The following is a 26034-nucleotide window of genomic DNA, read 5'->3' on the forward strand; positions in this document are numbered from 1 at the left end:
GTCACATTCTTTCAAGCAAATGATGTTTTTTAGAGTGGAATTTTGGAAACATAGTCACTTAGAGCTCAAGTCTGGCAGTCAGGTAGGAGGTGACCAAGCCCAGAAGAGTCTGGACTTTGAGGTAACAAGTCCGGTTTTTCCAGGAGGTGCCCAAGATGAAGGCCGTGAACCTGGCTGTGACTGAATCTGTTCTGTTTGTACACCAGCACCTTTGCTTTTTATAGCCAGTTTACACTCAAATGTGTAGTAGATGGTTACTGACACCTTCAGTTTTGCTCCTGAGCTTCCAGGGTTGGAGAAGAAAGGTCCCAGGTTCTGCGTCACACTCGATTGTGGGGCATGTGACATCTATGTGGGCCCACCTCTGGTTCCCTCCCCTTGGGCTTGTCCAGCCCACTTCTGCAGCCATACCCTTGCTGTGAGATGTTCAGTAGGGGGCTCCCAGCACACCTGGCAGGGCCTCTGCATTGCTGAAAAGTACCAGAGTCCCCAAGTCTAGCTCCAGTCCTGCCCTTCACTGCCTCCTGCTCCGGGTCCCACCTTGCCTGGAGCACTTAGTAAAAATTAGATGGCTGGGTCCTTCTCCGTAACAGCTGCTTCAAGCACCTAGGGGACCCTTACGCTCCACAAGACTGGGTGCTGTGAGGGGCATGTGCTGGGTCAGAAGCACCGGGGAGCCATCTTACCTTTAGTAACAACTTTGACACATAATCGACATGCTACAAAGTCCACCCTTAAAGTGTGCAATTGAAAAGGTTTTTAGTTTGTTCACAAGTCAGTCACCAATATCCTGGGAGTGTTTAAAACTATACTGTCAGGACCTCTCCTCCAGATTCTGACATTGTGGGCCCAGGAGTCTTGGGGTGCTTTGTCTTTTCACAGAACCCCTAGGAGGCTCTGCTGAGCAGCCAGCTATGGGACCATGGTCTTGAGCAGAGGCTGTCCACAGCAGTGTGTGTGTGTGGAGGAGGGCACGTGATTTTGCCTCCAGGAGACATTATGCCACATCTGCAGACTTTTTTGGTTGTCACAACTGAGGGGAGCTACTGGTATCTAGTGGGTAGGGACTGGGATGCTTCCAACATCCTGCAGTGCACAGGATGCCCCCACAGCGGACAGTGATCCAGCCCCAAAGTCCAGTGCCCACGGTGGGAAAACTGGGCCTATAGGAACCTCAAGTCCCCTCCAGCCTAATGTGACTCCCTGGGACCTCCAGACCCAGCCCATAGCACTCCAAGAAACAGAAATGGTCCTCACTTCCCACAGATCAGCACTTATAGGGACATCTCTAACAAGCTCCAGGTGATGCTGATCTGAGGACACACTTTGAGCAGCACGGGTGTGGACCACCTATAGGCCACCCAGGGGCCGGCCCAAGGCCGAGTCCCCATTGTCTTCAGGAATGCAAATTCTAGACAGTGCACTGTCTCCTGTGGTTCCAAAAGGTACAGCTGCCCCAGTAATCAGCTCGCTGGGAGAGCTGAGGCACGCTCACCGCACACGGCTTATAACCCAGAAATGCTCGCCTCTGCAACGCATTTTCCTGCCACTTGAAGAGGGGATGTGCCAGTTTCCTGAGAATTTTCTTCCATCCAAAATGGAGAAGCTGCAGTGAAGATTCAGGGGGCCTGAGATCCCCCTTCTTCCCCTGCTCATATGCACCCCAGACGGAGCTATGCCCCCTCTGGACTCTGAGAGGCCGTTGGATGGTGGGTTTCAAGGTGAGGACACACTTCCGAGACGTAAGCAACAGCTTGAGCAGGGGCCCAGCCATCGGTCTTCCATGACAACCAGAGTGTAAACAGTCATCCCAGGTGGGCTTCGTCAAGAGCCTGTCCAGGTTCCAGCAGGGCGGAGACAAAGCTGGGTGGTGACATTCATGTCAGAAAGCACAGTCCCATCGCTGGGAGCAAAAGTGGACTGTTAGTGGAGTGCCAAGACATGTCAGGCAGGTGACTTTCTGAAACAGAAGAAACTCTCCAACCCAACTGCCATCAGAGGGCTTAGGTGCCAACGGAGGCGGGGCTGGGTGCTTGGCAGGCTCTCCTGGATTAGGGAGTGAGGTCTGCTGGTAAGGAACTGCAGAGGCCCTGGCCTCTCTCTTTCCCCAAGTCCCGGACCATCACAAGGGGTGCAAGGCTGAGGCTGTCTTCTCCCAAAGCTGCCCCAGGGACCTCCTATCCCAGTGGGGGCAGCCCAGGGCAAAGTGAGGCATCTGGCTTCTCCCTTGGGCTAGAGTAGGTGCCTGCCCCAGCCCAGCTTGGAAGCAGGCAGGATCCAATCCGTTGTCCCTGGGTGGTCTGTCTCCTTAGTGACTAATGGCTTGAGCCCTGGTTGGACTCTGCCCTGTCCTGGTCCTGTCACTAGCCCCCACTGGTTCTGCATTCAAGCCTGCTGACTACAGGGTTGTGACCTGCGACTCCCCAGGGGAGAGCCCTGCCCCACCCAGCATGTTTGCTGGAGGTTGGGCTTGGAGGGTCCAGCCCACAGCCAGCCACTGGGGCCTGAGACAGGAAAAAAAGGTCCTTGTGAAACCCAGGCAGACCGGAAGGCAGTTGTTAGCCCTGGAGGTCGGGATCCGTCCAGCCAGGCAGGGGGAAGGGTGGGCAGATGGAAGCTGGGATTTTTGGAACACAGGCCAGAAACTAATTTCATGGGAAAAGCCTCGGGTGGGCAGGAAGATTCCAGAGCATGTTGTGGTTGAAAAGACAGCGACAGACAGGAGTAGTGTGGAGCCAGGCAGGACTGGGGGGTAGCTCTCTGTTCTGGGCTCCATCGGCACCCTCCCCCTACACACGGAGCCAGCTGGCAGCAAAGCTTAGGATACGAGGCAAGACCACAGAGCCTGGTGGTGGTTGGAACTCTTTCTTCTCCTTTGTTAAAAGGGGGAAAGGAAATGGGTATGGGGTACCCCGGGGCTCTGGGGGAGGCATGCAGACAGCCCCAGCAGGCAGGAGCTGGGGGATGGGTGGGAAGAGTCCTGGAGTTTCCCACAATCCTTTTCTCTGCAGGGAACAGCAAGGCTGGCTGCTGAGGGGGGAGGGGAGGGAAGGGCCCTGGGGAGAGGGGTGGCGGGCAAGGGACTGGGGGGGTCCACTCTAACATGCAAAGTCCAGCTGCCCCATAAACTAGGTTGCTTCTTGAAGAGTGACATACGTATAAATACACAGACACAGCTACACGCACACATGCGGAGAAGGCTCTGAATTCCCGAGGGGTGGGGATCTAGACCTGCCAGCCCTGAGGAGATCCAAGGTGGGAGGCGGCCAAGTCTCCGCAGCCCCCTGGGGTGGGGTGAGTCCTCTGGGGAAGGCTGCTTGGTCTCTGAAGTTCTGTCCACCAGCACCCAGATGACTGAACCAAACCCATGCAAGCTGGGTGCCGTGCGCCTGCGCTTCTGTGTGGGCGCAGGCAGCCTGTGTGCTGGCACCAGGGTCCCGTCTCTCCCCTCCAGGGCTCCAGGGAATGGGGGTGCAGACAGATGAGGGTGAAGGGGGCCCACAGAGACGTCCTCTCCCCCACCCCACGGGGTCCTGGCCTCCGGGAGGGGGGAGGGGCCTCCCTTATCTCTCCGCCTCCATGGCAGGGTGGGCCCTCGGTTCTGAGGCGGCCTGTTGAGGGGCCAGGGGTGGCCAGCCTGACGCCGGTGAAGGGGGTGCTGGAGTCCACAGGGGCGGCTGCTGCGGCTGGTGGTGCTGTGGCCCCCCTGGGGGCGAGGCCACCATGGGCCAGCTGGGCGCTGCAAAGCTGCCGGTGGAGGCGTGGGGGAAGTGCGGTGGGGGCGACGTGGCCGTGGTGGCCATTGGGCTGCCGCTGCCACCACCGTGGAAACTCTCCGAGGCCTTGAGACGGGAGAACATGGTGAGGGCATCAGGGAAGTTGGGGGGCGTGGCGGGGGTGTTGGCAGGAGTGCACATCTGTGGGGGGGGAGAGCAGAGGAAGGGGTGAGCTCTGGAAGGCCCCCAGCCTCCCACTGGCTCCTAATTGGAGGAACATGCCCTCCTGTTGGGAGCTTTTGCGCTCCTCCTGTGGATGTATCAGGGCCCCCACATGGTCCACCAGCCAGGGGCTCACAGAGAAAAGGAGGGGTTCTGAGATGGGCTGGCCCACCAAGGAGGTCCCATCCCAGCAATCCCTTCACGGGGGGAGAGTCACTGCAGCTTGAACCAGCAGACCCCTGCAGAGCTGCCCGGGGCTGCAGCGGACACTTACCATCTGGTGGTGGTGGTGGCTGTAGGGGATGTTGGTCTCCTGGAAAAAGGCGCTGAGGGCCGTCTGCGGGAAGAAAAGCCCAGGCTTACCCTCAGCACCCTGCCTGACCCTGCCGCTGCCCTCCTTCCTAGGCTCTCTGGGACTTGGTGTGGCCCTAGGCCTGGCTACCAAGTGGGAGAAGCGAGTTGAGGCAGCATGCCGGTCACCGCAAGACCCTCGCCACCGCCCGAGGAGGCACCTTGGGCCTCCAGGCAGATCTGGTGGGTGAAAACCCTCATGACACTGCCCGTCAGCTGGATACCAGGTGCCTCCACTTTGCATATACCTGGTGTCATCACTGTGACCTGGGGGGCAGGCAGCACCCTCGCCCATCTCGGGGAAAGGCAGACCTCAGCCCAACTGTCACCAACTCCATGAGTGGTGAGTTCCTACTTTTCTCTCAGCCAGGGATAGTAAAGGCCCCAGATATCAAGTCTGTGACCAGCCAGCCCCTCTCCTTGGCTGACCAAGGGACTGCCCTGGTCTGGGCCTCAGTTTCTCCATCTGTACCTTAAAGGAACTGAACTCAATGGCTTCCAGGTTCCCCTCCCTCACAGCAGTGGGCTCCTAAGATTCATATTCCAGCTGGGAGAGCTGGAATTAAGTAGGATGGTCTGGGTTTTGTACTCGCTGCCCTGCTCACCTGAGCCTCCGGCGAAATGTTCTCAAGGTGGCAGAACAGGAGGATGGCAGAGGTGGTGGGGTCTGCACCCAGAACTGTGAGGAAAGGGGGACGAGAGCTGACCTGGCTCAGACCAGCTCATCTGAAGGTCCTAGGGGGCTGGAGCAAGGGGGTGGGAGCTCCAGGGTGGCCTCTGGGACCCCCAGGGAGGCACTGGCATTTGGTATGTCCTGGCTCAGCCCCTGCAGGAGGGCGTCAAAGAAAATAAGGGAACCAGCTGCTCTTGCGAAAGTGCTGGGTGAGGGATCCCATCAAGTGTGCAAAGTGTCTACCAGGCCCTGCCAAGTCCCAGGCTCAGCTCTGAGCAGCCCCTGCCACTCTGCCCACCATCACCACCCCCTCAGGCTGGCCCTCCACAGCTCTGCAACGCGCAATTCCCTCCCTGCCCCTAACCAACCCAGAAACCCAGTCTGGCTCCCAGGGCTTCCCTGGGGGTTTTGCAAGTTTCTTAAAGTAAAATCAAATAAATTATTCTGGGATTTCCTGAAGACACCCTGCCCCAGTGTCCCCAAACAGGAGTGTGGGAGATGGAGGGGCTGGTCTCTAAGCATGTTCTCATGACTCCCCCACCCCCACCCCTGGAGCCCAGGGACACACCCAAACCATTCCTGTCCCAACAGCAGCTCTCAAGGACTGGAGTGTGAGGATTCCAGGGAGAAACATCTGCCCCACCCCTTAAAGCAGACAGAGGTCCCCCTCCCCCTGCAGCCTCTGTCCCCATTAACACCTGAATCACAGAGCATATGACCCAAAAAGAGGCCTCCAGCTGGCTGGGTCACCCCTCAGCCAGTATCAGGGAGGGGACAGGGGGAAATCAGCCATTAAGGAACCACTCACTCACTCCCACAACGAGACCTAAGACTTAGGGGTTCATGACACGTTTCGTCTTAGGTGAACTTCCCTAGTATCCATATCCCCATTTTACAGATGGCGAAACTGAGACTCAGGGAGCCAGGAGTACAGGTCTTCTACCCCTGGGGGTCATCAGAGCCCCCCAGTTTGCAAGCTGCTCCTGCCCCTGCTGGGATCAGGCATTTCAATCCTCAAAGCTACATTTTCAATTTCTGTGAGCTACAATAGTAGCAACCAACCTGCACTGCCTGAGTGAATGCCCAGTTGGTGCCAGGCTCTGTGGGCTGGCTGAGAGTGCCTGCCCACCGGACACCTGCCTGCCCAGCCCCGGGGAGGGAGGGAGCCATGTATGCAGATATGGAACTCAAGCAAACTGCCATGAATGTGGTTTTGCAAGTTTTGCCACATCCAGCCCTAGAGACAAATGGGTTGATTAGGGAGCTTCCTGCAGGGTGGGGCTACCAGCCCTGGGGGTGGGAGGGCATACACCCCTTAGAAGTCAACTCACACTCAGCAAGGTATACAGACGAAGAAACTGAGGCCGGAGGAGGGAAGGGACCTGCCCAGAGAGAGAGCAGCCTCCCATGTCCTGGTGTGAGGACCACACAGCAGATCTCTGTAGGAAGGAGGTGAGCAAGGATCCTCTGGGTGGATACGCCACTGTCTCTCCAGACTGTCTCAACCTTCAGGTGGGAATTCCCATCCCTTCCAACCCTCAGGAAGCTCCCCTGGCTCCTGGTCCCTCCTGAACGCCCAAAGGCCTTCCTTGAGCTGGCTCCCCATTAGGAAACCAGGCTCTTGGGCCCCTGATGAGCAAAGACACTACAACTGGCTGGAGCTGTGACCTTACACCTGGGAGGAATGGAGCTCAAGGGGCTCTGGCCTCACCCCTAGATACCACCTTGAGTTATTCTCGGGCGGCTGAGTTAGGGAAGGCCAGATGGCCTCTTGGCAGCACAAGCCATAGGCATTAGTGTCAGGGAGGCCTGGGGGGTGGGGGCCCGACTGAGACAGCCCCATCTCCTGCCCAGCTAGCTGAAAGCTACTGAACGGCACACCAAGCCTGCACCATGCAGGTAGATTCCCCTGCCCACACAGAAGAGGTCACCAACACAACACCGTACACTCGGGTGTACACGCGTGGGCACCATTTGCAAAACAGCGACGTTTACGTACACATAGCACACACCCCGCACCCGCGCCCCAGGTGGACTGCGTGTTTACACACGCCAAGATGCCCGCACGCAGCGTGGCGCGTGCGTAAATACAAACGCATATGTACGTGGACACAAACAACGAGGGCTGCCCACCGGGCACGCAGACCTGTATACCCCACAACCGGGACAGCTCCGCCCGCGGGCTCCAGGGCTCTCCCGTCCCAATCCCGCGGCTCCAGAGGAAGAGGGGCAGCGCGTGCCCAGCTCGGGGCAGGCCTGGGGCGTCCTCCTTCCGGCCGCTCGCCCGCCCACCCGACTGTCCGTCCGGGCCACAGGGCCACCCCGCTCTGGCCGTTGCCCAAACAAAAGTGGGAGACCCCACATCCCCACTGCCCGGGTACTTGGGGGCGGGGATTCGGGGACCCGACAGGGGCGGGCCACCCGTCCCGATCACCCCGCGCGGGCGGCGTTTCCGGGGGCCGCATATGCGGCCGCGCCGCCGGGCCCGACCCGCACGCCGTGTGTGCGCGCTGGGGCCCGGCCCCGGGCGCGCGACCGCCGGACACCCGGCCCAGTGCGCGACCCCCGCCCTGCCCGGCCCCGGCGGAGCGCGCACCCGCACGTGTCCACACCGCACACGCCCTGTGGCATGCGCTGCCACGCGGGACCGAGCCCCCACCCCCAGTCCCGGGCCTCGCACCTCGAACTGCCAGTGGGCCGCCTGCAGCAACTGCTTCGCCTGGTCGGCAGCGCAGCCCGCCGTCAGCACGAACTGGTTGATCATGACCTGGTGCTTGAGCTCATCCATGTTCACGGACATGGCGCCCCCGCGCTGCCCGCTCCGGCCTCCTGCCGCCGCGCTCTCCTCCGATTCACGCGTCCACCATTAGCGAGCCGGCTCCAGCTAATACAAATATTTACTGTGCGGCTCTGACTCACCCAGCCTCGCCTCGCTCCGGGGCCGCGGGGGGCATGCTGGGAGATGTAGTCCGCGCCCGCCCGCTCTCCAACGGGGGCTTGCTGCCGAGCTGTCACCAGCCGGGCACCTACTGTGTGCAGAAGCGGGCGGTGATGAGACATGGGCACCCGCGCCCCTGCCCTGGCACTGACGGGGGTCAGCAGGCGGAGGCCACACGGATCTTTGTCAAGACCCTGGATCCCGATGTGGTTGGCATCCCTCTGTTGAGTGGGCACACCCTTGGAGAGGGGGGCCCTAGCAATTTTGGCATAAATCGGCAATACTATGTCGCAAGGCCCCGAAGGTCTGGTACACAGTAGGCGCCTATATTCGTTCAGTGAATGAAGGAATCTCCTTTTTAGGGCTCTGCTCAAAGTCACCGCCTCCAGGAAGCCTTCCGAGTCTCCCCAACGTCCCGAGCGCATCGTGCACTTGGGAAGCAGGTCCCTCTACGGCCTGGAGTTCGACAGGGTACACAGTAGGCACGAGGAACGTCTAGGATTAGGGATGGCGCCCGGGACAGGCAAGCGAGGCCGCCAGCCTCTGGTGCCTCGGGCTTCCCTCCCCGCGGTGCTCCACTTTCCCACGCAAAATCTCGTGCACTTTGCCGGAAATCTCGGTCTTAAGCATGCTGGCGCCAGGACCGCGCGGAGCGAGTTCCGGAAAGGCTTCGAACTTCTATTCCCAGAATGCTCCAGTTTATTTGCATCGTCCCGTCCCGAGTGACGTCAGTGAGTGAGGTTGCGCCTCAGCCAATGGGCGGGCGCGGGGTGTTAGGACCTGGCCATATAAGGTAAACAAAGCTGGTCGCCCAATGAGGCGGCGGTGGGGGCGGGCGCTGAGTCGGCGGACGGGGGCGTGTCACGTGGCGGGCGGGGGCGGGGTGTTGCGGACTGTGTTTACAGCTCCGTACGCACTTCTTCCGTTTGACGTCTGGGGTCTAGTGTGCGGAGCCCGGTTAGGCTCGGAACTGGGATCCCGCCGGGGAGTCGGGCAGAAGCTTTGGGCGGAGGTGTGACTCGGTCACCTCCGCGCTAAATGACCTTGTCCCGGTTCCTCACGCTCCCTGGGTCGGGCCTGTTTCATTTATTGAGCAACTATGTATTGGGCCCTTACTCTGTATCCGGCTCTGACCTGGCCCTGCTCCAGCGGAGAGTAAATAAGAGACGGGTCGGCTCGTGGCAGGGCTGGAGTGGGGGCGTGTGTCAAAAATCCCAAGGACAGATGTAGAATTGCAAGTGTGGAAAGGTGCCCTCAGGAAGCATACACAGGCCCTGGGGTGGTGGCTTAAAGGCCATTGAGGAGTTTTTAATAGGTCTGATCTGTTATCCACATTTAGGATCACTGGCTGTGGCAGTGTGGGAACCAGATGGGGTAGGAAGGTGGGGGAGGAATCCAGTCGGTTCAGGTGATGTTCTGGGTGTGTCTGGTTCCAGAGGAGTCTGCCCCTGCCCAGCACCTTGCCAGCAGAATTGGATTGAAGGGAAGAAACTGTCCCACGCTGGGTAAGGTAGGGTAGGGTGGGTTCCTGCAGAGCTCCCTGGGGAGCTTTTCCTGGATCCCTCAACTCTTCCAGGTGTTCTGGCTTTGGCTAGTGGGAGGGGGAGTATGGGGGACATGTGAACAGGGCCTGAAAAATCCCTGGGTTGTGAGGGGTGGGGGGAGGTTGGGACACCAGGATAGGTCAGGGAGGGAGTAGAGTAGCCCAGCTAAAGTTGGGACCTTGGCCCATTGGCAGAAAGAAGACTCAGTGTCCCCTTCCAATCGGTGCTTCAGCCCTGGCTGAAGTCACCTGTCTGCTTGGGAAATAAGGTTTCGGCCTCCTTTTTTGTCTTGTGGGGATTACTGTTGCCACCATTTTTTGCAAACCCTGATGGTGCCAGATTTCCACTCTTATTAAGAATATCCCTTCAGCCTGCCAAGTGGCATGTTGGTTAGGAGTTGCTTGGGATACCAGCTCTGAGCAGCAGGGCCCAGGATTGGATCCCACATGAGGGCCAGCAATACTGCGCCCTCTACAGCTAAGATGGTGAACAACAGCTCAACCTGGAGTTGGGCTGCCGTGAGTTGCTGGTGACAGTATAGGCTGCAGTGGGGCTGGCCGGCAGCTGGTGTGAGCTTTCGTGAGCTGCCATGAGCCGCCGTGAGCCACCGTGAGCAGCTGTCCAATGGCCGGTGAGCAACTGCTTCACCCAGGAAGAGCGCAATGATAATACCAACATGGGCCAGTGAAGCGACATCCTCCACAACTAGGCTGAAGAACAAAAGGACAGCAACTTGTCTGTTCCCCTTCTCTGATTGCCCAACGCTGTTCTTCTCTCCCAATTACCCAATAAAATCTTTAAAAAAAAAAGAACATCCCTTCAGGGGCAGCCGGTTAGCTCAAGTGATTAGAGCCCAGGCTTAAAACACCAAGGTTGCCGGTTCGATTCCCACATGGGCCAAGGAGCTGTTCCCTCCACAACTATAATAGATTGAAGACAACTACTTGATTTGGAGCTGATGAGTCCTGGAAAAACACACTGTTCCCAAATAAAATTTCTTAAAAAAAAAAAAAAAAGAATGTCCCTTCACCTTTGCAAAGCATCATAAGCACAAATTAATGTGGGCAGAGCTGCTCAGTACAGAGTAGGCAGCTCTGAATATGGTTACTGTTATCACTGGGACAACAACAGGGCATGGTGGAAGGTGAGCAGGTTCTGCAGCCAGACAGACCTGGATGTCAGTATTGACAGCCATTTAACGACTCTGATGTTGGGCAAGGTACTCCCGTTCTGAGCTTCAGTTTCCTCATTTGTAGAACCCAAGGTGGGGGCAAGGAGCTCTCCCAGGACTGCTATGAAAGATTAATGCCAGTGAGGTGCTCAGCATGGGCCTGGCATTCACTGCACCATTTCTAGCACTCACCTCTTTACCTCCATCTATACCACTCTAGGAAGCCCAAGCTCCATTTTACAGATAAGGAAACTGAGGCTGTAATTCAGGCCTCCTTACACTCTTGCCAGTGTAGAAGAACACACACCCAGTGGGCCAGCATGGTGTGTTTCTGGCAAGGGAGGGTGGGTATTGGCAGGACCTACTGGGGGCTTTCCTTGCTGAGGGAGGCAGGAAGTACCTTCACCCCTCCCCCACCCTCATCCAGGCACCTGCTCAGGCTCGCCCAGCCCAGACAGAGCATTTCCAGACCAGGCTAGCCGGGGTGTGGCAGGTGGGAAAGGCAGGAGCAAAGGTCACTCCTCTGTCACCCCTCTGCCCCCCAAACCCCCCCAGCCGGATTGTTTTCCCAGGAACAGCAGGGAAGGAAAAAACAACCTTGTTTTTAGCCAGAATCAGCATGGCTGAAGAGTGGACTTTGGATTTCTTAGCAGGCTCAGATGGGGCCTGACAGCTGGGGCCGGTAGATGGGGGAGGGGAGAATAAAAAGCGTTTCAGGCGGTGCCCTTATCTTACCTGAGGTCCAGCGAGGTTGAGAGCCTTGCCAGAGTTGGTATAGCCAGTCCACGGAGGCTCAGGGCTCTGGCCTTCTCAGCATCCCCGGCCTCCTCCCCACCTCCATCCTTTCAATCACTCCACAGACATGAGTGTTTATCAGACATACACTGGATGCGGGGCTCTGAAAGCACAAGAAAAAAATCGGTGAGGATCCTGCCCCCTCAAGAGGCTGGAAAAGAAGTATAGACTTGAGGGTCTCAGACAAGCAGGCTGAGAACTATGCCTAGGTTCTTTTTTGGGGGTTGTTGTTTTTTTGGTTTTTTTTTTTTAGCTGAGCCATCCTGCCACCTGTTGGCAGCTCAGCGGCAGCTCAGCTCGGGTCGTGAATCAAACCGGGGACCCTGTTGCTCAGAGCTCAAACTCTTGAGCAAGCTCTTAACCACTGAGCCACTCGGCCGGCCCTCCTAGGTTCTTTTTTACTGTTTCAAATGACTCAGTGGTGGCTGACTGAGGGGCTTTGAGGTTTGGCCACTGCCTGGCTCCTGAATTCTGTTCCCATACTCTTCCCCTTCCTTGCTTCTAGCCACACTGGCCTTTCAGCTTCTAGATCATACTTGGCTCTGCTGCTTCCGAGTGTTGATACATATTATTCCTCCTGGCTGGAACTTGGCCTACCCACTCCAAGTTTACCTGATTGGCTTTTACTTGCATTTCAAGTCCTGGCTGAAATGTCATCTCAGAGATGCCTTTCCTGACTCCCCTATCAATAGTAAGTCTCTGCTACTATTTAATTGCATCTCAATCCATTCCTCCATAGCACCCACCACATCTTGTATTTATACACTTTTTAAGTTTTTTAGTGTCTGTTTCCTCACTAACCTGTAGGCTCCATGTCTGGCAGTTCCACTGTTTGATCCCTATTGCCTGGCTCTTTGCCCAGCTCCTTGTCTGTCACATAGTAGCTGCATGATAAATATTTGTTGAATAAATAATTGAATCAGTCAAGATGTTGATAGTAGAACTAGTACCAAATCAGAAAGGCCTGTCTCCCAGAGGGGGATGGGTAAGCACAGAAAAATACACCACAAGTCCAAAGCTCTATTAAGAGGACTGTTTAATTAATCAAACATCCGGCCTATGGAAATGACTGCCCTAGCCCAAGATCCATAGGGAGGACATGTTTTTAGGGTTATTTTTCAGTGGGAACATCAGGGTCCTCAGTACTCTCCCTCCCTTCTCCCAAAGAGAGAGGCTGGTAAATTGAATGCAGTGTTGGTATATGTATATCTATGTGTGTGTGTGTGTGTGTGTGTGTGTGTGTGTGTGTGTGTGTGTGTAGAGAGAGAGAGAATGTGTAAAAAAAAGTATATACATTTAAGAAAGGAAAAAACTATTAAAGTTGTAATACTCAATATATGCTGATAACAACAGATGAATACAAGTCACGTTTGACTTCTGCAATGACAAGAGGTGCTCAAAATAGTTACCATCCACGTCCAGACACTTCTGATTACGGTGAACTACTGCTTGAGCAACGTTGACCAAAGTGTCCACTTCTATACATTTTTTGCCATCTCTGGTATATACAAGTGCTATGTGATTCAACAGAAATAAATTTAAAATAAGGAAAGAAATATCACACAGGGTAGGGGTGTCTTTGGGCCCATCTGGGGACAAGAGGTATAAAATCTGGCACATTGGAGAAATCGGCAGATTGTCCCTGGGGTGGCAGAGGGCTGTAGGAGTGGCCTGGTTCAAATTCCAGCTTTACCACTTATTTACTATGCAATCTGAGTGGGGGACTTAAGCTCTCTCAGCCTTACTTTCCTCTTCTGTATATTGGGAATTAAAATAGAATTGACATCAGAGAATTAAGTGAGAATATGTGCAAAACCGTCAACATGATGCCTGGCACATAGTAGGTGCTCAGTAAATAGGGATCTTGGTTGTGGAGCAGAGAGATTTAATCAGACTCTCCCAAGACATCGCCTCTCCCTCACAATCGTACAGGCCTCCACTTCCTTTATTTGTTTTGACTTCTTGGTTCCCTGACAATAGAAAATTGTATTCTGGATTTTGGCCTTTAGAAAGTTATAGGACTCATTTTAATGTGGACTGTAGTGAATTTACCATTTAAGATTCTTAGCCAGCCCTGCCCTCCCTGGTTGCTTTCTTGATACCGCAGGCTCAACTTGGGAAGTCACTTTCTTTTAGGAACCCGTTTCTCAACTGAAAAGTAGGTAAAAACAGATCCCAATGTGGCCTGCTCACAGAGTTTTGTGTCAGTCAAAAGCCAGAATAGTTTATTACAACCTGAGAGGCTTTAATACTCACCTTATATGCAGACCTCCCTTCTTTGTGCCTCAGTTTCCCTATCAATAAAATGGGAGGGGTCTACTGCCTCTTTGAGGGGGCTATAAAATTATGTCTTCAAAGTAATTGTTCTGGACATGGAGTCGGAGAGATTCCCTGAGTTCTGGAAAAAGCTAAATAAAGCAAGCGCTTTGCTTCCCCTGCGAGCACTGCTCCAGGTAAGCTTGGGTTCCACTCCAGCTCTTTTCAGGTGGCAGATAAACGTGTGCCCTCTGTTGGCCAGGGCAGGAGATAAACCCTGGGAAGTGGGGAGAACCCTGGTAGCTCAGGGAGATATTTCAGAGAGGGGGTAAATGGAAGTGGGTAAATAGAAGGGTCTATATATGAACAGATCATTAGAAGGCTAAAGAGTTACGATGTTGGTGTTGTGCTTGGAATGCAGAGGACCGGACGATTTGCGGTGCGGTCCATGGTTCTTCCCCCTCTGGATTCAGGTGCTTTTGGTTTGTCCCGGAGCGCTTGTCAACAACTTCAGATGGTCCGGAAGAGAAGCATGCTGGAAAATGTAGTTCCTAAGCGGGCTTCCTGCGCAGCAGCCCGGCGCCCTCAGCGGCGAGGGGACTCCGTTTCCCGACGTGCCTCGGACACGGGGGGCGGAGGGCCGCCGTGGCGTCGGGCCCCGGGCCGAGCCGGAGGTGGGGGCTCGGAGGCCGAGGCTTCCGAGGCCGTGGGCAAGCGTCCGTGTGGCCTGGTCTGGGCCATGTCCGCGTGAGGACGCCGCTGCTGCCGTCTGCGTCCCACCCCAGCCCGGCCCGCCTCGCACCATGGGCTCCATTCTGAGCCGCCGCATCGCGGGCGTGGAGGACATCGACATTCAGGCGAACTCGGCCTATCGCTACCCCCCGAAGTCCGGTGAGCGGCCGGCCCCGACCCCGGGAGCAGACGGCGAGGCGCGGGCTTGGCGACTGGCGGGGTGGGCAAGGCCCTCCCGCTCCGGGCTCTCCGCGCAGGAGTGGGTGGAGGGCTCTGCTTGGCCCACGGTCCCCCTTGCATTTTCCCCCCTGGAGCTCCGCGCGCCCTCGCCTTGGACCCCGGGGCATGCATGGGGCCCTGGGGTGACGGTCTCGTCCAGGCTGGGTGACCTTGGGTCAGTCACTTCGCCCCTGAGCGCCACAGCTCCTTCGTCTGCACACTAGGGAGACTCTCCTCGAGAAACTCCTAGGGCCGGGGTGAGGTGCCGGGAACTTCGCTGGCGAGGAGTTAGCATAGTGCCCGGCGCTTCTCTTGTGCTTACAAAGTGGTCATTGTCATAAGGATTGACATCACATCATCGTCGGTTTTAGCTTTCTTTAGTGGCTTGGTGTGAAGACCCAGCCAGTGGTTCTGGACACTCCATCCTATCTGGTCAGAGTCTTAGCTCTCCTGTGACCTCCTGGTGTGTGGATTGTGGATGGAGTTGGGCTGGGCCCAAGGAGATGATTATAGTTTGATGGGGGAGAGGCTGGAAGTCCTTGCTGGAGAACAGGAGAATGGTTAGGGGACTACCGGGTTCTCTGGTCTCCTTTTGTGTGTGTGTGTGCGTGATGGAGAAACCTGAGCCACCATGGAGGAAGCGACTTTCCCAAAGCCTCAGCTAGATGGACGCACATTAGGGACCAGGACCAGGAGTCTGACTCCCAGAGTTAGTTGTTCCCACTCTGTTCTGCCTCTAATGATGAGTGTGGTCTGACCCAGAACTGTAGCTCCAGTTCCTCTCTCTCCATCTGGTCATTTGCTGTGGAGGGAAGAGAAGAAAGGACGGGGAGTTTGGACATCATGGGGATTTTCAGGTTGGGTCCTCTGATCCTGGCTTCTGCAGTATCTGATCCAATGTGGTCTTCTAGGCCTTGCATGTGGCCTGTGGGCATCCATCCAGGCCAGGTTTCCTCTGAGTGTGGTTTAGGACCACCTGCTCCCACCCGTGGGGAAGCTTGTGAAACATGCATTTCCCAGGTCCTGCCTCAAACCTGCTGGAGGCCTGGGAACCTGCATTTAAAACCCATTCCCCAGGTGAGTCTGATGTCCACTCAAGTTTGAGAACTGCTCTGCCCTGATTTTGGAAGATGAAAGAAGGGGAGTGCCTGGGGCTACTGGAAATAAAGGTGGTGGAGATGGTTTTAGAGCAGCTGGAAGGGGATGAAGTCAGAACTGGGCAGAAGGCCCTGTTGCTTACTAGTTGAGGCGATCTCCATGCCTGCTTGTGCCCCAGGCACAAAAGCAGGGAAGCCCAGCCTGGTGTGGGGATTCCCTGGAGGCTCTGGGGGCTGACTTCTCCAGATCGCATGGAGCAGTTGTTACGAAGCCAGCCTCTTCCATCGCTGATGTTCTTCCAGCTTGTCTTTAGTTGAGTGACCTTGGCAAGTTGCTTAGTCCCCCCGGGTTACACTTTCCTCATCTGTAAAATGGGTTGATCCTTGCTCAGTGCTCAGAACAGTACCTGGCACCTAAGCGATCTTCACAAAGTATTAGCTGCCATAATGGCTTAAGAAGGAAATCAGGTGACCAGCTCAGATCCTAATAACAGTTAGCACTGGTGTGGCAGAGATATCAGAGTTTAATGTGGCACCTCCTGTCACCTGTTACCAGAACACTTAAATGTCCCTTCACTTGGGTCTTTGGACAAAACCGCAAATACAAGGCATTTACAGCGCTGCTTTCGGATTCCAAGTGGCAGACCTTGCTAATCAATGAGAACGCTCTTTCACGCTGAGCCTGGCCTTGGTTTCAGAATCCACCAACAACACCCCAGTCAGCCACGACTAATCGATTGGGCTTGGCATCCAGGTGCCACCTTGGCTTTACTGTAGTGTTTGGGACCTGTTCAGTACCAAGTCTGTCTTTTCTACTTCCTCATCCGTCAGGCTGCCTTGTCCAGGGAGGGTCAGTTGGAGGCAGAAGGGACATTAGCAGTTTTTAAAAACTGGATTGTATGTCTTCCCCAATGGTGGACTCAGGACCATAGGGAGGGTTGAAATGATTTTAGGGGGCGCCCCCATGGACCATTTAATTGCTTTTATGAGAAAGTTATCTTTTTAGGTCTGTCAATTTTGTTGATTATATCAAGGAGAAAGAATCCGTGGGTGCTAATATTTTTTTTAACACCTAACACTCTCCAATTTCCCCCCCAACTTTGAGATGTAATTGGCAAGTGTAAGTTTAAGGTATGTAATGTAATGATTTGATACATGTACATACTGGGAAGTGAATACCACAATAAGGTTAGTTAACACATCCATCACCTCACATTTACTTTGTGTGTGTGTGTGTGTGTGTGTGTGTGTGTGTGTGTGTGTGTATAGTGAGAACTTTTAAGATCTCTTGTCCAATTTTCTTTTACATATGGGACTTTCAGCATGTAATGCAACAGTACTTAGCTCGAATTTAGTAGCATTTGCTTTGTTTTTATTGTATTTATTTTACTTTTTAACAACTTCATTGATGTATAGTTTGTGTGCCATACAACTCATCCATTGTAAACATACGATTTGGTCATTTTTTTAGTAAATTTGTAAAATTGTGCAACCACCACCACAATCAGTTTTAGATATTTCCTTTGCCCCCAAAGTTTCTTCGTGTCTATTTGCAGTCAGTCCCTGCCCCCACCCCATCACTAATCTGCTTCCTGTATTTAAAATTTGCTCTTTCTGAACATTTCACATAAATGGAATCATACAACATGTAGTCTTTTTTGTATCTGGCTTCTGTCACTTAGCATAATGTTTTTGAGCTTCATCCATATTGTAGCATGCCTGGATATAGTCCGTTTTACCTATTCACCAGGTAATGAACATTTGGGTTGTTTCCACTTGGGGGCTATTAATAAATAAAGCTGCTATAAACACTTGTGAACATTTGCATGGCTCTGTTCATTTCTCTTTGATAGATACCTAGGAGTGGACTTGCTGGGTCATAGGGTAACTCTATGCTTATCCTTTTGAGAAACTGCCAGGCTGTTTTCTATAGTGTCTGCTCCATTTTACATTTATTCCCACCAGCAGTGTTTGAGGGTTCCAGTTTCTCCACATCCTCAACAACACTTCTTGTTGTCTGCCTTTTTTTTTTTTTTTAAATTGGGGAATTGGGCGAAGGGAATAGTGTTGGGGAATTGGGGAAGGGGACCAGCCAAGTTGTTGTTCTTCAATCTTCATTGTGGAGGGTGCCAGTTGCCATCTGGCTTCCTGTCGGCAGCTCGTGCTCTCTAAGCTCAAGGTGCTGTGTTCAATCTTAGTTGCGGGTGGGCATAGCCCACCCTCAAACAGGCAATCTTGTTGTTACACCAGCTGAGCCATCCTGCCACCTGTTGGCAGCTCAGCAACAGCTCAGCTCGGGCGCAGCATCACTGGCCCATGTGGGAATCGATCCGGCGGCCCTGTTGCTCAGAGCTCGCACTCTTAAGCCAACTCTTAACCAACTGAGCCACTCAGTCGGCCCCTGCCTTTTTAATTATAGCCATCATAGTGGGTGTGAAGTGGAGTCATTGTGGCTTTGATTTACATTTCCCTGATGACTGATGATGTTGAACATCGTGTGTGTGTGTGTGTGTGTGTGTGAGTGTGTGTGAGAGAGAGAGAGAGACACACACACAGAAATGTCTGTTTTTGTCTTGTTCAGTTTTTAAAAATTGGATTATTTGTTTTCTTATTGAGCTGTAACATTTCTTTATGTATTCTAGATACAGTGAAACAATTCCTTTATCAACTCTGGGATTTGCAAATATTTTCTCCCAGCCTATGGCTTGTTTTTTCTGTTTTCTGTTTTTTGTTTTTCATTTCCTTAATGGTGTCTTTTGAGGAGCAAAATTTTTAAATCTTGGTCAAGTTTCATTTATCAGTTTTTTTAAAAGGTTAATGTTTTTGCAGTTACATCGCAGAGATCTTTGCCTAGCCCAAAATCACAAAGATTCTCTCCTTTTTTTTTCGTAGAAGTTTTATGGTTTTAGCTCATACATTTAGGTCTGTGATCCATTTGAAGTTATTTTTTTCATGTATGGTTGAGGTAGAGGTCTATGGTTATTATTTTGCATGTGGATGTTCAGTTATTTCAGCATTACTTGTTGAAAAGACCATTCTTTTCCCATCAAATTGCCTTTGCACCTTTGTCAAAAACCAGTTGACCATAAATGTGAGAATTTCTTTTTTTTTTTTTTTTTTACTGGGGAATTGGGGTATGGGAACAGGGCTGGGGAATTGGGGGAAGGGTAACAGACAAGTTGCTGTCCTTTTGTTCTTCAGTCTAGTTGTGAAGGACGTTGCTTCACTGGCCCAAGTTGGCACCATCATTGCGCTCTTCCCAGGCGAGGCAGATCAGTCGCCGGCTTCTGGACGGCCGTTCACTGCGGCTGCTGGCCGCTCACGCTGGCTGCTGGCTACACACTGTAGCCCATCGCAACCCACTGCCACAGGGGCTGCAGCCTACGCCATCGCCGGCGACTCACGGCAGCCCAGCTCCAGGTTGAGCTGTTGTTCAGCATCTTAGCTGTAGAGGGCAGTGTCACTGGCCCTCATATGTGGGATCCGAACTGGGTCCTCTGGCGTCCCAAGCCAGTTCTTTTTTTTTTTTTTTTTTAGCTGAGCCATCCCGCCACCTGTTGGCAGCTCACGGCTGCTCAGCTCGGGCTGACTCGAACCACTGTTGCTCAGAGCTCAAACTCTTGAGCGAGCTCTTAACCAACTGAGCCACTCAGCCGGCCCTCCAAGCCAGTTCTTAAACAATGCGCCACTCGGCCAGCCTGTGAGAATTTATTTCTGCACTCCCTTGCCCCTCACACAACTGGCTGGTCCCCAGCTAAGGGTCAAAGCAGGTGTTAAGACACCACAGCCTAGATTTGAGGAAAAGGTTGTGTCCAATAAGTGGAAGAGGGCCTGGAGCACAGTAGGTACCCACACAGAGTGCCTGGCCATGTGCAGCTGCTGCCACAGTTATTCCTTCTGTTGTTGTTACTGTTAATTGTGTGTCTCAGAGCGATGCCTCCTGCCCTGCCCTGGAGTTTAAGGGAGGTCATGCTGGGACAGGTCACCTCAGACAAGTGTCAGAAGGAAGGACAATCAGCCCTGTGACCCACCAGCCCCAGAGCAGTGGGGGGATATGCCCAGACCTAAACCTTTTGTGTACCAGGTGTGTGTACTCTCAGAGCACTTCACCTTCGTTATCTTATTGGAGCTTTGCCATGTCCTTGTCACACCAGACTTTTGTCCTCTTTGGCGGAGGAACTAGAAATCAGATGGAACCCTTTGTGGCACAGCACCTGGGCCTGGCACACAGTAGGCATTTAATAAATGCTTGTACAGCGTTATTGCAGAAAGTGACCCCCATCTCCTTAAAGTGCAAGCTGCTCAGCCTGGGCTGCATCTCATCTGTGGGGTGTCAGGCGGGGTCTGAAGATTCCTGGGTCTCTCCCTTGCGATGGAGGGGCCCAAGGCGGGTGCAGGGAGACTTGCGGTGTGTGCCTTTGTGTCAAGGGCAGTCTGGAAACAACCGCTCGAGAATGCTGCCTGCGAACCCGCTCCACGCTGGTGCTGGGTTTGCCCTTCCCGCAGTAGGGCCTTGCCAACAATGATGTATCTGGTGCCTGAAGGAAAGAACCAAGGCAGGTGTTCTAGAGGAGAGAGGACGTTCCGTGTCACCAAGGGTGTCCTCTGTCACTAGGGGCATCTGGGTCTGTGGGCCATCACTCTCCCCAGGGAGTGAGCTGCTACTCTGAGACCCATGTGTAAGTGGGATGGGGCTGGGGAGACGGGGATCCACCTGCACATGGGGTTTCCTCCCTGCTCAGAGACCTGCCCCATCATCACTGGCATTGTGAGCACACATCCCCCTTCCCCAAGTGTTACCTGTGCCATTCACACAAGAACTAGTTCTGTGCTCCTGTTTGTGTCACTTTTGTTTGGAGTTTATTGTTATAAGAGTTGTATACATAAGCTGTATTTTCTGGGTTTCAGTTGTTATATTTTAGGTAAAAGCAACAAGCAAACAACAGCAACAAAAAGACTTTTAAATTGGCCATGGGTGCTAGGTATCTGAGAACCTGTTTCCTTGAAGAAGAAGCAGAGGGTGGCGTGGGTTTAGAAGCCTGCCATTGGCACTTGGGCCCTTTGGCCTCGGGGCTGAGATTTGTGGAGTCTTGATGTTGGAGTGTCACCTGCCCTCCCTCGGGGTTTTGAGACCCTGGAGCTTTGCGTGTTTGTGTCTGATGTCCCACACCCCTCACTCGGTTCCATGCATGTGCCAGGGGACTTTCCATAGTTTCTCTGGGAATTGTTGAGAAAGCGTCACTTCTCGTTGACTCTAACATAACCTGGGTTTGTATCAGCTCTTGCCAGCCTCGCCTTCCTTGGCTTTGTTGAACTTGCTCATTGGCCACGCCATACGTTTCATGCTGAAACCTAGCAACGCCTTTCTCGGCCCTTTGAAACTGTGCTCTCCGCAGGCCCACACAGCCTGGCATTGCAGTTGAAGAAAGCCCAAGCTGGTGCTAGTCTGGCCAGATGGCCAGGGGGCCTTTTACCCCATGCCACGAAGGTGGCTACTGCCATCCCATAGTTGGCTGTGACTCTGAGGGTCCGGCTACCCAGGATGAAAGGTGTGCTTACGTGTGTGCGTGTGTGTTCCTCACAGTTGGGGTGGCCTTTACTGTGTTTACAGCACACCCTTCCACAAACATGGCGGGGTGTGGTGGGAGGAGCACTAGACTCCGAGTCCTGAGCCAGTCACTTGCTCTCAGGTGCCAGGCTCCCCGACTCACCAGGTTAACCTCTGGTTCCTCAGGCCCCTTGTACAATAGTTTAGACTCTGCGACTGCATGTGAGGCGACAGGGTGGTACCAGGCCTTGGTCCTGGCCCAGCCAGCTTGTGTTTTCCTGTGGGCCTGGAAGTTTCCTGGAGAATGTCCTGCACTTCCTGTGTGACCTCATGGGGCAGTAACCACTGCCACCTCTCTCACTTACTAAACCCAGTGCTACCCAGGCCAGACGTTCGCTTGGGGCCATGTACCATTTGGCATCGCCCATGTGCGTGTCTGGGCATGTCATGCAGCCTCGTGTTGTCTCGTAAAATAAGGGTGGATGGTGTCACATATACCACCTCTCCAGCGCCTGACTCAAGGGCTCAGTAACTAACTATAGAATTGTTCTGACAACTGCCCCTGCCTGGCTGCACAGAGCTGGAGGAACCAGGCTCAGCCCTGCCTGTGCTCCCAGGATAGGATCAGAGGAGGGGTGAGACCCTGTCCCTCTGCTGTTTGCAGAAAAGCCGACATCGTGGACCAGCATGGGCGAGGGGCCACTTGCTGTCTAACAAGAAATCACTTGGCTTGCTTTCTCATAGAGCTAAGTGAGGAAGCTAGAGGCTTGAGGAATAACTCGGACATTGGACCATCTGTCCACTTCTGTGTCTAAAAGACGGTCTGAGGCTGGTTAGAAAGAACACCATTTTCTCAGGTCTTTCATCCTGTTGGCTTGTGCCCGCCCCTTGGTCCTGGGCACTCCTGGGCCGACCTCCCAAGGTGGGCAATGCTGGCTCCGTCCCGTCTGGTCTGCTGTCCTCTCTCCTGATAACTGCAGTTTTCTACTCTCTAGATCTCCTGCTCCATGGATCTCATGGTCACTGTGAAATCCCTGAGTGAGCAGACTCCCTGGGGAGGTTTTGGGGGCATGGAAAGGACTTGTACTCAGTTAAGTGTTTTATTAAATGTGTGTGTCATTTGCATTGATTGCCTGCCCTATTCTTTCTATGAATCATAATTTGACTTAAACCTTGTATATTAGATAATACCAGTTTATAGAGTCGTTTCAATTGAAGAATTGTGTCTGGCATACTAAATGGCTTTAGTTAAATACTAAAGTACAGCATGCCATTTGGATGGTACTATTCTTGAAGTAAAATATCTCAAAAGAAAACAAAAAATGTGTGTATACACATATATTTAAAATCAGAGTAACACATAGAGAATGTACAAATCATAAGCATACAGGTTGGTGAATGATCAGGAAGTAAATGCGTTGAAGAAATAGAATAGTAGCAGCCCCCCGAAGCCCCTGCTCAACCCCCTTCCCCCCTGAGAAAGCCCTGCTGACCTCACTGGAGGCGAGTTTTGCCTGTCTTTGAACTTGAGGTAAATGGAACCAGACACTCTTTCCCTCCGCATTCGGTGATGAGCGGCCCTGACACGGTTCATGGAGCAGTAGTTGGTTTCCTTTCTTTGCTATGTGATATTCCAGTGTCTGCTGATGCACCTGTGTGTACATCTGTTCATGTGGAGGGGCGTTGGGGTAGTTTCTGGTTTGGGGTCTTAGGCAAAACGCTGCCATAGACACTTGTGACTGGCTTTGGCGTCCATGAGTCTGACATCTTTGGGTCTGGTTTTTGTTTTTTTCAGGTTTATTAACTGTGGTAAAATACACATAACGCAGTCACTATCTTAACCATTTTTAAACGCACAGCTCAGTGGTGGTCTATACATTCACAGTGTTGTGCAGCCATCACCACCATCATCCCCATGACTCTTTCCATCTTGTGAAATTCTGTCCCCATTAAACGCTAACTCTCCATTGCCCCCGCCTAGCCCCTGGCAGCCACCACTGTCCTTCCTGACTGTGATTTTGACTAAGTTACTTGCCTCTTTGGGTTCATTTTTGTACCTGGGAGTGGATGGTGGGGCCCTCGGGTGTGTGTGTGTGGGGAGGGCGTCAGCAGGTTTTACAGCTTTGTGCAGCAGTTGAACCACTTCGCACCCCCACCGGCCGAGGGTGCGAGTTCTGTTTGCTCTGCATTCTTACCAGCACTGGCTAGTGTCACGGATGTGTGTTTTACTTGCTGCCAAGGATAGCTCGTTGTAGTTGTAATTTACTTTTGCCTGATGACCAAAGGGGTTGGGCACCTTGCCATATGTAGATTGCCATTCATCTCTCATCCTCCTTTTGTGAAGGGTCTGGTGACATCTTTGGCATACTTTTAATATTAGATTGTCTCTTTTTTCTCCCTGATTTGCAGGAGTTCTTTCTTAAGTGCTTTTTATTACATTTTGAATTCTTTGGAAATTGGCCATCACTGTGGCATTTATAGAAACTAGTTTAGGCAAGAAATTGAAAGGCAGGGGGTATGGTCCCCTGGAACCCAAGGGTGGGGAAACCAAGAAGTGGAAACTCAGAATGTAGAGCCCCGTTCTGCTCTGATCTCAGCGTGATGCTGCTGTGACCCGCGTAAGGCCAACTGCTGCCCACCAGGGCCTCAAGGACCAAGTCCTGTGACCCCCAACCCAGTTCCATGGGCGAGAGAATCTGATTGTTGGCCCAGCCGGCTGTGTCCAGGGGGTGGGAACTGTGTGCTCTGGTGGTAGCTGAGGCCTACCCCTGTGCGGTTGGTGGAGTCTGTTTCCAGAAAAGGGGTATAAGATGGGGAGGACTTCTTACCCCCAAAAAAAGGCAGCTACAACAATTTTGGGGAACTCCGTGAACTCAGAATCTTCGCTTAGTCTTCCCTCTTTGCTGGGGGCTGAGAGCTTTTAAGATGGTCCCGCTGTAGTAAGTAGGGTGTTCACACTGGAGGGAGGCTGGGAAACACGTTTATCAGGTGTCTTTGTTAACCAGGTGCCTTTTCATCTGTGCAAGGCTCCTTTGCATAATTGACTCCTTTTTTTTTTCCCTAAAGATTTTATTGGGGAATTGGGGGAGGGGAACAGTGTTGGGGAATGTGGGAAGGGGAACAGACAAGTTGCTGTCCTTTTGTTCTTCAGTCTAGTTGTGGAGGATGTCGCTTCACTCTCCCATGTTGGTATTATCATTGTGCTCTTCCTGGGTGAGGCAGTTGCCCGCTGGCCTTTGGACGGCCGCTCACGACGGCTCAGGGCAGCTCGTGAAAGCTCATGCCCACTGCCGGCCAGCCCCACTGCAGCCTACACCATCGCTAGCGACTCACGGCAGCCCAGCTCCAGGTTGAGCTGTTGTTCATCGTCTTAGCTGTAGAGGGCGCAGCGTCACTGGCCCTCATGTGGGATCCGAACCAGGGCCCTGCTGCTCAGAGCTGGCGTCCCAAGCCAACTCCCAACCAATGCGCCATTCAGCCGGCCCCATAATTGACTCCTTTTATCCTTATGTCATCCTGAGCTTTCCCTTATCTCCAGTCTGCCTCCAGTGTACTTCACTGAGGCCTCCCAGGTTACAGATGAGGACACCGAGGCCCAGGGAGATTAGGGGCACCAAGCCACCGGCCTGCGTGTGGCAAGCAGAGAAGTGCTATTCTGTGCACATGCATGACTTTGGCCTAGGGGGAGTCCATGAGCAGGGACATTAGAGGTCAGTGGGACCCCCTGGGGTCAGTCTCTTTTCTCTGACTGGCTGGAAGCAGGCTCACAGGCTGTGGGGCTGCTGGCCTCACACTTGGCGGACTGCTCTCCAGGGCCTGGATGCTACCCTGAGATCTGCACTCTGCAGGGCCTGTGATGTTCTGACCTTCAGCTGATCAGGCCCAGCGGGGGCTTAGTGGCAGCACATTTCAGAAAGCTGGTAACCGGGAACCTGTTACAGAATGAGAAAGTTTTTCAGCCTGTGGAATCAGTGTACTGTTCCCAGCCTTTACAGACGCCTTCTCGCCTTTCCACTGGAGTAAGAATGATGATAAGGCAGCTGAGTGAAATCCACACCAGTGTCCCAGGTTCCAGGGCCAGTTGTGATTCTCAGGAGGGGAGAGTGGAGGGTGTCTTTATTAATGCCATGGTTTACCTGGCAGGGATATCGTAATTTATACTATAAAGCATATATTTGGTCTTTATCCTTTTCTAGCACAGAGCTTCTAAAACCCCTGAAATTTCCTAAGTGATGAATGATAAAAGTGAAAAGGGTGTGTTGTTATTATTTTTTTATATTTTGTCAGGAAACAGTCATGGTCATTGGTTACACATTGCTTTCATGCTACAATGGCATAGTTGACTCTTAGGGAGGGCGCAGCTCACAGTGGCCCATGAGGGGATTGACCCAGCAACCTTGGTGTTATCAGCACCACACTCTAACCAACTGAGCTAACTGGTCACCCCCAAATGAAATGGGTGTTTATTGATATTTATAACAAACCCCTTTCAAGCACACCTGAGTTTATGTCAATGAGGTGATTTTTGGAACGTGCCTGAGAATGGGGTCTGGTTGTCAAGGGAGCAAACCATGTGATTGGAGGGCTGGAGTTTGAGATGATCACCTAAGGCCAATGATTGAATCAATTATGCCTATGCAGTGTAGCCTCCACAGAAGTCCAAGGGGCCTTCTTGGAGAGCTTTTAGGCTGGTGAGCACCTCGAGGTTCTGGGCGGGTGGCACACAGAGAGCATGGAAGCTCTGCATCCGTTCCCCACACCTCGCCCTGTGC

General features: G+C 53.2%; 2 protein-coding genes across 5 annotated transcripts in view; one reads left to right on the top strand and one right to left on the bottom strand.

The window, feature by feature from the left end:
• Positions 1–6: 6 nt before the first annotated feature.
• Positions 7–7864, bottom strand: UBALD1 (UBA like domain containing 1). The gene is made up of 3 exons (XM_019660274.1): positions 7643–7864; positions 4213–4275; positions 7–3917 (listed from the first exon to the last, which is right to left on the bottom strand). Exons 1-3 carry the CDS (start codon positions 7760–7762, stop codon positions 3564–3566), a joined length of 537 nt encoding a protein of 178 aa, XP_019515819.1. The 5' UTR covers positions 7763–7864; the 3' UTR covers positions 7–3563.
• Positions 7865–14296: 6432 nt separating this feature from the next.
• The window catches only part of MGRN1 (mahogunin ring finger 1), a 56348-nt gene continuing 44610 nt past the window's right edge, over positions 14297–26034 (top strand). For 3 of the 4 annotated variants that reach the window (XM_019660318.1, XM_019660320.1, XM_019660321.1), the window contains exon 1: positions 14297–14557. In XM_019660318.1, the coding sequence (XP_019515863.1) occupies positions 14470–14557 (88 nt within the window). In that variant the 5' untranslated portion in view covers positions 14297–14469. The remainder of the gene's footprint in view (positions 14558–26034) is intronic. The other variant, XM_019660322.1, reaches the window with a different exon arrangement.

The sequence above is a fragment of the Hipposideros armiger genome, unplaced genomic scaffold (genome assembly GCF_001890085.2).
Source record: "Hipposideros armiger isolate ML-2016 unplaced genomic scaffold, ASM189008v1 scaffold_315, whole genome shotgun sequence".
NCBI lineage: Eukaryota > Metazoa > Chordata > Mammalia > Chiroptera > Hipposideridae > Hipposideros > Hipposideros armiger.